Source organism: Barbus barbus (assembly GCF_936440315.1).
Source record: "Barbus barbus genome assembly, chromosome: 2".
Classification (NCBI taxonomy): domain Eukaryota; kingdom Metazoa; phylum Chordata; class Actinopteri; order Cypriniformes; family Cyprinidae; genus Barbus; species Barbus barbus.
In genome coordinates, this window is record NC_136730.1 from 36,667,820 (window position 1) to 36,681,700 (window position 13,881).

The window sequence follows — 13,881 nt, forward strand, 5'->3', positions numbered from 1 at the left end:
GCTTGTCATTGCAGCCATCTGTTGTTCTTGTATCTCTGCTATTTTCTTGTTGCCATTGTTCCGCCTCTTTAGTTTCATTTTGTACTTTGAAACAACGGCCCGGGACAGTGTTGCCACCTTGTGCAACAACTGATTATTGCAAAACAAATTCAATGCACGTGCAACCTGCACATGCTACAAAAATCGTGCGTACAGTCAACACGTACTATTCTAATGACGAAATTCTCATCACATGCACTGTATGCTGTCCTTTGCGTAAAAAGTGAAGTATACTTTGGGCTTTAAGAGCCTTCAACAGATTATTGCCTAACCTGGCACCTATTAGGGCTTATATTAGCTCCGGTCGAGGTAATTTCTTTAGAGGCGCTGGACTTTGAGGCTACCAGAGTTGAAATAATTTTCTCACTCTTGCCTTGAAAATATGCAAATGAAACTCTGAAAATTCTGTGTAAAATTGTATCTGTATCTAAATCTGTATCTTTGCCAGCTAACATAGCCATTGGGCCATTAGTTTTACATTGGTGACAACTAGTAACAATAAAAACATGTACATACAAATTAACTACCTAACTGCTATACTAACTACTGTCTTTTATGTATTTAATGTTTTCATGTTTATTCCAATTGTATACATAATTGTTAGCAGGCTAAGTAAAGACCAAGTGTGTTTGTGAGAAGGAGTAGAGTGGGGGTGCTTGGTGAAAGAACAGTGGTAATATATAAATATGAACATAGTTTTCATTCAGGTAAAAATTTGACATAAAAAAAGTTTGACTTTTGTTTATTTGTTTGTTTCTTTTTTATGCTGAGATAATTTTTCTCTATTCCATTCAGAATTTTGACTGTGTTGTCATGGTTAGAAGCCCAGAAAAGGTGACAGGTGTGTGGAAAGTTAAAGTCTGCGGAGATCAAAGAGGTTTCATCTGCAAAAGGAAAACAGGTTGGATCAATCATCAAATCAAATCATTACAAAATTCTGAAATATCTGAAATAATGTTAATACAATGATTTTAGTTAAGTATATCACAAATGCACTGGTCACAGCTCAAGCAAATCTCTGCAAGATAATGTTATGACTTGTATTAAAACACAAACCAGTTTATTAAGCAGTAATTGTTAGACCAGGTCACTGTTGATTTATTTAGCGTATTTTACCTAATATGTGTAACCTGTATTTAACCTATCTGTTATAGATTCTCAGCTTGCTCATCCTGTGACAACAGCACTACCACAATATTTCTTCACGCAGGCAAATGATTCATACAAGGTTCAGATGGAGAAAATGAGCTGGGATGAAGCTAGGAGACAGTGTAAAGCAGATGATGCTGACCTAGCTAGTGTGCTTGATTCTATCAGCCAGGCTTACACCATACTTAGATTCAGCAAACTTAAGGAGCCTCTGTGGATCGGTCTCAACAGCAACCTGGTACAAAAATTCATTTGAAAATTTGTAATTTCCATGTGCATAAAGTAAGCATTGAAACACATTACAAAATTTAAAAACTTGAATTTTGTAAAGTAAATTTAAAAAGAAAAGTTTACTACAGTGTCAAGCTGACATAATGTGTGTGTGTGTGTGAGTGTGCACCAATGGGTAACAAAAATTTGCCATTTAATAAATGTTCCTGGATGTTCCTGAGATTTTGAAGATTAGTGCTGGGGTTGGAAGGTTGGTTGTTAACAACATTCTTATCCCCGTATAATTTGCCTCTGATTTTTAGGCATATGTTATCAAGAATTAGGGTTAGTGTGAAGATTTAGTTTGACAGGAATGTTGTTAGAGGACCAACAAAAGATGTTGAACATCATCTAAATAGCGAAACCATAGTAACTGCTAGAATGTTAAGACATGCTTATAATGTCAAGAATCTTAACAAGTAAATTTGTTTGCTTTAGACAAATGGTCGGTACCGCTGGGTGGACAACTGGCTTCTAAGCTACAGTAAATGGGCAACAGGAGAGCCCAAAAATAATTTAGCTTGTGTATATATTGACACGGATGGTGACTGGAAAACTACTGCATGCAGCAACAAGTATTATTCCCTGTGCAAACGAACCACAGGTATTTCATTCAATATTCTGCAAGCAATAAACATATGCAATAAACATATAGATTGTTACAAATAATTTACTTTAGTAAATTAAATTTTGTATATTTTATTTTGTGATGATAATTTTAAGCAGAAAATTCACATTTCAGACATAATCACATTAAAACAGACACTTATAGAGTGGTACTTATTATTTTTATTAGTTATTATTATTATTAGTTGAATTTCTAGTTCAAGACAAAGTTAATTTGCTAACATCCTTCCACTGCCCCGAAGACATTGCTCCCACAGATCCACCTCAGATGCCAGGGAACTGCCCTGAGTCAAAGAAGCATAAAACCTGGATCCCTTTTAGAGGACACTGTTATGCCTTCATGGCCTCTAGGTCTGACAACTGGGCTCATGCCACAGTGGAATGCATGAGAATAGGTAGGCATTACTTACTTTGTACAAGTGTACAAGAGTAAATTTTTTTTTTTTTTTTTTTAATTTAAACAAAAAAAAAGTCACACAATACACTCTAAAACAAATGCTGGGTTATTCTATTTTTGTATGTATGTATGTATATTTATTTAACCCAAATGCTGCGTTCAGCCTGTTTTTTTTTTTTTTTTTTTTTTTTACACAGGTGATAGGTTTTCTGTTTTCTGATTGATTGATTGATTGATTGATTGATTGATTGATTGATTGATTACTCACTCACTCACTCACTCACATGTTGGGTTCAGCTTGTTGGGTCATTTTATTGGGTTGTTTTAAATGTTTTTTTTTGTTTTTTGTTTTTATCCTGGTGCTGGGTAGATTTTTATGTAACTCGGCTGCTGGGTCTTTTTCACTGTCAGTACAAATGATGACACCTACCCAGTGCTGGGTCAGTGTAACCCAATGTTGGGTAAACTGTGCCAAACTGGTTAAAACTGTATACATTGTCAATATTAATTTTGTGTTCTGTTCTGAAAAAAAAAAAAAAAAAACGTGACGGACGGAAAACTTACTGAATGAAATTAAGGCTTGTATTGAATTGTATTCCAGTCAGATTATTAGTAAATCGTCTGTAGTCTCCCTTTTTTATATATATTTGTCGCAGCTAACTTTTGCTTAGAATGCTAGGCTTCTACAATTCAGCATTCGACGGATCTACACTCAAAGCAAACGACACGCCGGCACCACCATTTAATGAACTGGAACTGCCTACTGATAGCAGTTTTCTTCCCACAGATTGACTGCTCTTGCTGTTCTAAATAAATTGTATACTATATAGCCTACTGATCTTGTACTGTATAATACACATTTTGGAGTGCATTTTTTATTATTAAAAATGAAAAACCTTTAATTGGTTGACTGACCCAGCACTATAAAAATAAATAAATAAAAAACAACCCAGCAAATTGGTTAATGTATAAAACCCAACAATCTGGGTCAAAATAACGCAGCATGTGTTCTGTCCAATATTTACCCAGTGCCAGGTTGCCAAATAATCCTGAAATGGTTGTTTTTATCCCAGCATTTTTTAGAGTATAGTATTGCATCTATGTAGGGATACTATTATTGAAAGTATGAATTTCTGTGAGAGTATGACTTTTTCTTCTTGGCAAACACAGTATGGAAATGTTTTGAAAAATGTTCAAGCTTCAAATGTGACAAACATAAAATATTTGATTTCCCACTTTTATTGGACCACTTTTATTTTGCTTTTTGGTGACTGAAAAAAAATAATAACGAGACTGATCTCTAATTTCAGGAGCATCACTGGTGACTATAGAAGACCCAACAGAATCCATGTTTATTAATCGGAATATTGAGATCATGCAGGATGGAATCAAATCATTCTGGATTGGCATGCACCGCAGTCATATGGGTTAGAAATGTATTTAATCCAAACACACAATACTCAAAATGATCTCAGAAGCATCTGATGTGTCTGTATGTGTGTGTGTGTGTCACAGGAGAATGGATGTGGATTGATAATATGGTGGTAGATTACACAAACTGGAAACCCCAGATGCCCGGTGATTTTGGTAGCTGTGTGGAAGTCCAGTCAAGCACTGGTATGTGGAGTACCACAAACTGCAATTCTTACAAGCCTTACATTTGCAAGACTGCAAAAGGTTAGTTGTCCAAACAAATATATTAATGCAACTATATTTTTTACATTGTTTAATATTAGAGATTACCTTTCATAAACATGTACAAATATGTCTTTATATTTCAGTTATACCACCAACAGAGAAACCATCAATACCACGTATGTAATGCATCTACAGTTCAAGTCCTGCAAGGAGTTAATTGTAATTAATTATAATTAGGGCTGTCAAAGTTTGCAAATGAATGTTTTTTTATTTTTTTTGTTTGTTTTTTTTAGTTTTTTCTATAATCACATATTTACCTATTTCAATTTCAATTAATTCAGTTTGATAGCACCAACACAAGTGTCCATATTCAACACACACATCCTTGTAGATGAGTTTTTAGGGGGCTATCACACTGGTCACAAGTGCGATTGTGCCCAGTGTTCCCTGCAATCTAGGTCTACTGATCTGTTAGAGCTGTCTATTTAATACGTTAATGTAATTAAAATCTTTAATGCAATTAACGCACCCGGCCCACCTAATCGGGTGAATCAACGATTCAATGGCCCATTCATTAAGAAAAATGTTTTGTTCAATCAGCCGTTTGAACAAATGGAATGAATGAATTAAATTAAATTTTAAAAATCTATAGTTACTTTTTGTAAAAATCATCTCAGGTTCCCTGCAATTACTCCTGCGTTAAACAAACTGCATTGGTTACCTATACGATACAGAATTCATTACAAAGTGTTGTTGTATGTTTTCAAGGCTGTGCATGGTCTATCACCTGACTATGTTACTGATTTAATTAGTGTCTGTCAATCCAGCAGATCGCTGCGCTCAAATGATTAACTACTCCTAATGGTTACGCGATCTCGTCTAAAATGTAGAGGTGATTGTGCTTTCTCTGTGGCAGCTCCTAGGCTCTGGAATGCCCTTCCTCTGTCTATTAGATCTTCTCCAATTTTGGGTATTTTTCAGAGTGCGCTTAAAACTCATTTGTTTTCTCTAGCCTTTGACAATACTTTATAGCTGTGTATGTTATTTGTTGGTATTATTATTTTATTTTATATTTATTTTATTTTTCATTTAGTTTTTAGATGATTTTTGTTCTCTTATATTTCTCTGTACAGCACTTTAGTTCAGTCTTGGTGTTGAAAGTGCTTTATAAATAAATAGTTTGAGTTGAGTTGAGAAGGAAACGAGACAATGCGTCCTCTAGCGGTTGCTTACGGGGAATAACTTTGGTGTGACTGGTGTCTGAAACATACATAAAAACAAGACAATAACATTGGCCGGCGACAGCCTATGATGTCACTACCAGTGCAACCACAGTATAAAAGGGTGAACCATGGAACTATGGTTACATACGTAACCTGATATGTTCCCTTCCGAGGGAACTTCGATCTGCTTCCTCTAACGGTCAATATGGGGAACAATATAACCATTCTGCCATGCTGATGCTGAGGGCAAGGCAAGGAAAGTTTTTTTTATACATCACATTTCATACACAATGGTAATTCAAAGTGCTTTACATAAAAGGAAGTAAAATAATCCTAAATAAATAATCACAACAATAAAACCAGAAATTTAAAAATGTTTAAAATTGATTTAAAAATAAAAATTATTATACATAAAATGCAGTGCAGTCAGTTCGGACGTAGCACAGTGCTCATTCATCAAATGCACAGCTAAACAGATGAGTTTTGAGTCTGGATTTAAATGTGGCTAATGTTTTAGCACATCTGATCTCTTCTGGAAGCTGGTTCCAACTTCGGGCCTCATAAGAGCTAAAAGCGGACTCCCCTTGTTTTGAGTGAACCCTTGATATTTCTAACTGACTCGATCCTAATGATCCGAGTGGTCTGTTAGGTTTATATTCAGTGAGCATATCTGCAATGTATATAGGTCCTATGCCATTGAACGATTTATAAACGAGTAAAAGTACTTTAAAATCAATCCTAAATGTAAATCGAAGCCCATGTAAGGATATGAGGACTGGTGTGATATGCTCAGATTTTCTGCTTCTAGTCAGAATACTGGCAGCAGCATTCTGAATGAGCTGCAGCTGTCTAATGGTCTCCTCTGGAAGGCAGGTGAGGAGACCAATACAATAATCCACCCTGCTGGTGATAAAGGCATGAATAAGTTTCTCCAATTCCTGACTGGAAACAAAACATCTAATTCTTGCAATGTTTTTGAGATGATAGTATGCTGATTTAGTTACTGCTTTGACATGACTACTAAAACTAAGGTCTGTCTCCAGAATTCCACATTGAAAGCATGAAGGCTGTCTTTATAGATGCTATAGTGAATTTCGAGTTTCGTCTTCCATCACATCCGCTCAGCTTTTCTGCATTTTCTCTTTTCTCAGCTTTTCTCCCGGTGCCCTTTTATACTGTCGTAGTGGCGTCATAGGCTGTCACCAGACAATGTTATTGTCATGTTTTTATGTATGTTTCAGATGCTGGTCATGCCAGGGGCATTCCCCGTAGCGACCGCTAGAGGACACAGTTCAAAGTTCCCTTGGAAAGGAACTATTTGAAACATTTCTTATTTAACACCATAATGGCTTTAAATTATCCTTTGGGGTACTGTCTTTGCCAAATTTAATTAAAACTGATGTGAAATCTTGCTAAACAAAGATAATGATATATATCAAACCTACAGAAAATCATATTTCTTGCACCCCACTCATTGAAAACCCTTGAGACAGACTCCACTGTCATTCATTCACGCGATTTGTTGAGATGAGAGGTGACCCCGCCTGGTAGTGTGATTTATATAGTGTCATTTCTAATCACCCAGACGCTGACACTGACGCTTTGACTCTGAGTACCAGCAACATGTCAGAAGTGCCAGTATGCATGAAAAAGTGCCAATAAAGACTAAAATATAAAAGTGCTCACTTCAAGCACAGCAAATTATGATGTGCCTGATTGGTCCAGCAGTTACATCTCCTAGGCCAGTGTTTCCCAACCACCGTGCCGCAGCACACTAGTGTGCTGTGACAGGTTGTCGGGTGTGCCGTGGAAAATTATCAAAAACTTCCTTATTTCTATTATATTTTGTTACATTATTTTAAAGGGGTCATCGGATCGGTCATCTTCCTACATTTCACTGCTGGTTCCTACATTTCACTGCTGGTTATACTCTGTATAATTGTGTATGTGACAAATAAAACTCTTGAATCTTGGATGCAAAATTCCCTTTTACATGTTATTTGAACGTAAATGTATGTTGGCAGTGTGTGTACACATCCATCCTTTAATGATAAAAATCCACCCAGTGCTTTTTTAAAAAAAATCCTCAATAATAATAATGATCACTTTCTCAAATCAGCCTGCACAGGCCCCTCCCACGACTATCAAATGACACTGGCGTGTAAGCGTAGACCCGCCCTGTGTGAGCTGGAGATGGTCTGCCATTGTTTCGACACCAGAGCAGGGGGCTGTTTCATAAAACAAGTTTAACAAATAAGACAGGCTTATTAGTCTGACTTATTGTCACTTGATTTGGTTTCAGAAAGCAAATTCACCATAGCTCAAGCTTAGTCACTGTGGAAACTTATGCTAACTGTCAAGCTAAACTGAGCTCCTCTAACACTGACCTAAAACAAGATTGACTCTAAAACAAGATTGTCAAAAGAAAAGAAAATAATGTGATTAGACTAGATGGCTAATCTCTTCATGATTGTAGATAATTCTGCTCCATCATAACTGCCGGGAAATTTCAAGTATCCGTGTACACCTTGATTAAATGGTTCAGGTGTATTTGATTAGAGTTGGAGCTGAACTCTGCAGGGCGGTAGCTCTTCAGGAACAGGGTTGGAAACCTCCGAGTTAGAACAAATGATGCAGCCCCATACCTTGATTATTGTATGCGCTGGTTAATCCCTGGATGAGTTTGGACCGAGTCATTTTCATATTTGCATGAATCATGGCACAGTTGTATTGTGACAGAACTCAGAGCACCTCTTACATGTAGTACCTGGTTCGGTGCAGCCCACATGACAGCTTATACATTTTCACCAATTGTTTCAAACTTAACTGGCAGTTTAAAAACTTGATGAGCATACATTACTATACCTGAAATATAAAACTTTTAAATAAAGTTGTCTTCCACACACACAGACAGACAGACAGACAGACATTTATATCAAAGTATCTCCTCACAGGAGAAGATTTTCTTTGACAGGGTGGGGTGTGGCCTTGTTGCCTCAAGATTCTTATCGCTCTTGACAGCCCTAAATATAAAATAACCATACATATATCTCTAAATTCTTATTCTATTCATATTTTAATGTTGCTACTAATTTCTGTTTTTGCATTGCAGTCACTGTGGTGGAAGAGGCCCCTCGTGGCTCTGCTGGAATCGCAGTGGGGGTTGTCTTGGTCATAATTGCTATGGCAGGGCTTGCCACATTTTTGTTTTTTAAGAAAATCCCTAGGCCTGTGATTGGAGATTGTACGTTTGACAACAGACTCTACATAAATTCTGACCTGTTACGGTCTCCTGCCACAATTGATACAAAGGGACTTGTTGCAAATATTGAACAGAATGAGCATGCCTAACACAAACATACACACTTTCACATACAGATACAAACTAATATGCATACACACACCACACTATGACAGTAGAGGAAGTGTCCCTATTAAAGCCCATCCAAACAACAAATTTTAAACTTGAGCATACAGTACTTTATAAATCTGGGGAGGGCTTATAAAATGCATGTGTATCATTTAAGCCCACCTGTGTTCCAGATGAGCCCACCGTGTGTTTGTGTTGAATGCTCTTTATTTTATAAAAACATTTTTGATCTGTCATTCCAACTAATTAAAGAACTGATGATAGTATACAAACATGGATTACAGTTTTAGATACAGTTAAAGAAGTCTGTACAGTCTAAACACTTTTTGTATATGTATGTTTCCTCAATTATATCACAGTTCCTGTAACCTGTTCTTGCTTTATAAACATCTGCAATCTTTATTTTCTCTCTCCTTTCTTTGAATAAACATGTATTAGGACACTCTACATCTCTCTCTTTCTAACAAAAATCTACATTGGGACATTTTTAGTGCACAAGATATTGGTTTCAGTAAAAGAAGTTATGTTAAAATAAAATGTTAATCTCTCAATGTCTTAATATTTAATTTGATTTTAAATGACAAAATAATTTCAAATAAAATGTACATCATTAAATGCAAAAGGTCTGGCTGTGGTTAATGGGTACATTTCTTGTACGCTTTAAGCACACCCCTGTTCCCAATAAGCTCACATAATGTTTTATTAAAAATTCTTGTTTATTTTAAACAACCTTTTTAAAGAATAACTGAATTTTTTTTTATTTGAGTCGATCACAAAAAACAGAGCACTAAAATCAAGAAACAAGGCATTCAATTTGATCAGTTTTATATTCATAGTAAAGTGTCATTCAAACACATTACAACATCATGACTGGTCCACATTCAGCTAAGTAACACATATTCAAATAACAAAACAAACCAATAAAACATTTCAAGCATGATGATGAGCACAGAAACTAGCCTAACTGCGTAGTGTATGATGGTCACAGACAGATTATTTAGCTTCAGACTTTGATTCCACCCAGTCGGAGGATATCAAACATGTTTGATATTTTCAGCTGATTTTAGAACACGTATTGTTTTCATTTGTCATATGTCTCCCAGCAACAATGTGCATGTTTCTGTACGAGTTTGTTGTGATCTGAAGGAATTTAAAATCTGCTAGTGTATGATCCTCAGTCATTTAGTGCATGATGCCCAGTTTTCCTTTGTGACTATTTACGAAGTTGATAAGTGTATGATGCCTGGCTGGTGTTTTAAAAATCTGTTCAAATTTTAAATGTGGTGTAGTGTATTCCAGCTTTTAATTTTTTATTTTTATTTTTTCTGGACAGATACGACAGGTGACATGCCTCTTTCATCTTTGGGCATAAACTATAGTTATGTCTAGATTTTGTCATCTTAAAGTTGTGAAAATAAGTTATTAATTATTTTATAAAGAGTAGCTTAAAGTGACAACCATCAGTTAATATTTAAAGTCTGTTTATGAAGTATTTACATAGACATTCAATGTGGAAGAGCTTAACCCCTTAACTGTAACCTCCATTTTTGAACATATTTGTGAAAGTACACTATACTTAAACTCTTATAATTCATGAATGCTTTGGAATACAGACATAAGGTTGGACTCTTTTTAAAGACAATCGGCAGGTTACTGCTGAAGTGGAATTATTTTAAAATATGAAAACGTTTAAATGAAAGAAGTCTAAATATACAATACAACATTTTTTTTGCAAGTGATTTTTAACGACCACAGAGAGTCAGGACCTCAGTTTAACGTCTCATCCGAAGGACGGTGCTTTTTACAGTATAGTGTCCCCCTCACTACACTGGGACGTTAGGACCCACACAGACTGCAGGGTGAGCACCCCCTGCTGGCCTCACTAACACCTCTTCCAACAGCAACCCAGTTTTCCCAGGAGGTCTCCCATCCAGGTACTGACCAGGCTCAACCCTGCTTAGCTTCAGTGGGCAACCAGTCTTGGGCTGCAGGGTGATATGGCTGCTGGATGTTTACGTATTGAACCTGTGTTTTAGCGCCACTCAGTGGACATTTCTCTTTGAAACTGCGGTGAAACGTGCAGTAAAGTACGTAAAAACGATCTCGCTAAAAAGTGCACCCAGGTACGTTTATGCCATGAGACCAGGTTGTTCATATGCTATAAAATGGATAAAAATGTTTTTTAATGATGAAAAAGACCATGTTTTATCAAAAGCAACACTTAATATCTCATATCAAAGCAGGGATATGAGAGGATACATTCGTGTTTCATAAGATTTCAAAGTTGTGTGTCCCATTTTTGACAACACTGTCAGATAGTCATTAGAATGTAATAAAATCAGGGAATATCAGGGGCAGCTCTCACTCTAAAGGAAAATATTGTGCCACATTCCACCTCTTCAGAGTAAATCAATGTCAGACAGGCTCTGGTGAGTTTTATAGTTTTAGAATATTTTAAATCCTAATGTTAATATTTCCTGTGTCACAACCATGATATGTCCACACCCTTTCCTCTGAGGAAATTATTTAAAAAGTTTAGATTATTTTATTGTCCTGAAGCAGGTTCTATTAGCATCTAGCATCAATAGAGAAAACAAAATGGCTTCTACATGAACTCCATTTGTTTTGTGAAAGAAATGCCAAATTTGGCTTCATGTTGAATGTCAACTCCATCAAATGTCACCACTATACATCACTATATATTTTCTGTCTGACGGTGGTGACGGGCCAATGATGGAGTTGACATTCAACATAAAGCCATCATATTTTTGTGGTTTAAGTCATTTTTAATTATATTACAATAGTGTTTAAATTTTCTAATAATGTCTAAATACTAAATACACAGCATATATTGCTTTTGTGGATTGATAATCATCACTTCTAGCAAAGTTAGGTTTGCGGGAACATAAGATGCAGGGAACATAAGGCTGAAGAAACAAAACTGGATAAAACATATTGAAAAGAACGTAGCAGGCATGCTTAGGAAGCTAGCTTGAAGCCAGTGGGGCTGTCGGTAAGAACAGAGGATCCAGTTTATTCATTTTTATTCCTGTAAAATAGGCACTTACAATGTCAATTACGCACATGCAGGAAAAACACAATGAAGTGAGCAAAGCTCAGTCATTTCTACAGTACAACCACATGCAACAAAAAGGACACGTTCTTCTTCTTCTTTTGTTTATTGGCGGTTGGCAAACCAGCTTTTAGGTGCATTACCGCCACCAACTGAACTGGAGTGTGGAACAGCAATGCGGAAAGACTACTCTTACTATTTAAAAATAGATAAATAAATGAACAAACCTACCTTAATACAAAATAAATAAATACATAAATACAAATAATTATAACTAAATACATAACACTCATATTAACTATTTAATTACTTAATTATATTCTCAGATATAATCTTGTTGCTTTTATATATTGCAACACCTCATCTTTCATACACTGTTAAAAATTGCTGTTAATTTACAGCCGAATTTCAATTCTGTTATGTTCAAAAGCAGTACATTACTGTTTTTATTTTTTCTGTTTTTGTGAAATGACATATACACAATATAATGGTATTTTACTGTATTTATTACTCGAAGGAAATAAAACATTAGTATCCAGTATTTTTGTAAACTGCAGTGAGCACGCAGGGACTTACAACCGTCTTGTTAACAGGTAAGTTCCCCTTTGCTTTGCCGATTTCATAGACAAAATACATTACATTTGCTACTGCAAGTAATATGTATAGTGGATATCTGAAGTGACACTATCTTTTATTTGTTTTTTAGGTGATAAATGCGCCAAATACGACATCGAGTACAACTGGATTTCTGATTCCTTGACTGATTATATTATTCCCAATTGCAGGGTGAGTTTTATTCGTCATGAGAAAATTATTGTGCAAAGTTAATATTTCAAACATTGTTGCATTGAAATCACATCGATGTCTCTGTAACGCTCTGAAATGACCGGTGTTGTTCGCTAATAGGCTTCAGTTTGCAGAATTCGCTAAACCTACACCGTTTGAAAAAAACAAACAAATGAACAAACTCAAATTTCCGCTGTCACTATGATTGCAAATTTGGGTAAGCATGTTCTAGTATGACATATGTTTATTCTAAGGGGGGTTTTACTGTTGTGCTTGTTTTGTTGTTTTTATGTTGGTTATGTTTTTGCATCAATCCAAGCTGGTTTTGTATTTAAGTGATAGAATACTTATTAGCTGGATTTCTGAATCGGAAATCATATGCTTGGAGCACTTAAAAATGTAAACACGAAAGCTAAGTATGAGAACCAATGTTTTCATATGTAAAGCATGTTTGAAATTGAGTTTGTATTCGCATGCACTTGTGTGGACTTTCAGTGGATGGGCTTTCTTTGTTGTCTGAATATAAATTAAAATTTTAAGAGTTTGGAACAACATGAGTGGGAGTAATTGATTAGAGGGTTTTATTTTGGGGGGGTGAAATACATTTTACAATACACATTATACAATATACACATTTTGACTTAAAGGTCTGTCAAGACCAGTCCATGTTGAAATTATTTTCTTATGTTAGAAGTGCAGAACTCTGTGACTGTTCATATGTAACAGAATCCATTCATATGTAATCTGGCAATGTCAAATTAATGTTATGTTAATGCTGAAATGTGTTTTTCTTTTTAAAGGTTCAGGTGAAACACCAGGAAGAAAAATCCAGCACTGGATGATCAGCCTTGAGGAGCACACCCAGCCGGCTTTTCTGTCTGGGCTTGCAGCTGTTTTTTTTTCTACTTACAACAATTTCAATCTTCAATACCAAGCTGAAGGCACATGCACGTTGGAATTTATTCAAAGGTTAGATACTTGGATGCATAGATTCAATTAACTTCACATTTTATTTGTAATGTATATCACTTTTTACAATACAAATATTTTTAAAGCAGCTTTACAGAAAATGTATGTTTCATTGAAACATTTGGCCCTAATAAACAGGGAATCTAGCATCAAATAGAGAAATTTCCTATCAGATATTTGAGCCCCAGTGAGCAGTAGGTGAATATTTCAAGGAAATAAAATGTGCATCGGTGGTGAGGTGTTGGTGGAAAACTTGAAAGGAAGCAGATTCATCAAGGACCCATCCTTCTTTAGCATTAAAATGATGATCATGTGCATATGTTACAGTTCAATCAGACAT

General features: G+C 35.7%; 1 protein-coding gene across 1 annotated transcript in view; it reads left to right on the forward strand.

Moving 5' to 3' along the window:
* The window catches only part of mrc1a (mannose receptor, C type 1a), a 116,535-nt gene extending 107,665 nt beyond the window's left edge, over positions 1 to 8,870 (forward strand). Inside the window, exons 23-30 of the mRNA XM_079441669.1 lie at positions 835 to 940; positions 1,194 to 1,426; positions 1,897 to 2,062; positions 2,328 to 2,480; positions 3,793 to 3,909; positions 3,998 to 4,159; positions 4,264 to 4,296; positions 8,456 to 8,870. Of these exons, the coding sequence (XP_079297795.1) occupies positions 835 to 940; positions 1,194 to 1,426; positions 1,897 to 2,062; positions 2,328 to 2,480; positions 3,793 to 3,909; positions 3,998 to 4,159; positions 4,264 to 4,296; positions 8,456 to 8,694 (1,209 nt within the window). The 3' untranslated portion in view covers positions 8,695 to 8,870. The remainder of the gene's footprint in view (positions 1 to 834; positions 941 to 1,193; positions 1,427 to 1,896; positions 2,063 to 2,327; positions 2,481 to 3,792; positions 3,910 to 3,997; positions 4,160 to 4,263; positions 4,297 to 8,455) is intronic.
* The last annotated feature ends 5,011 nt before the right edge of the window (positions 8,871 to 13,881 follow it).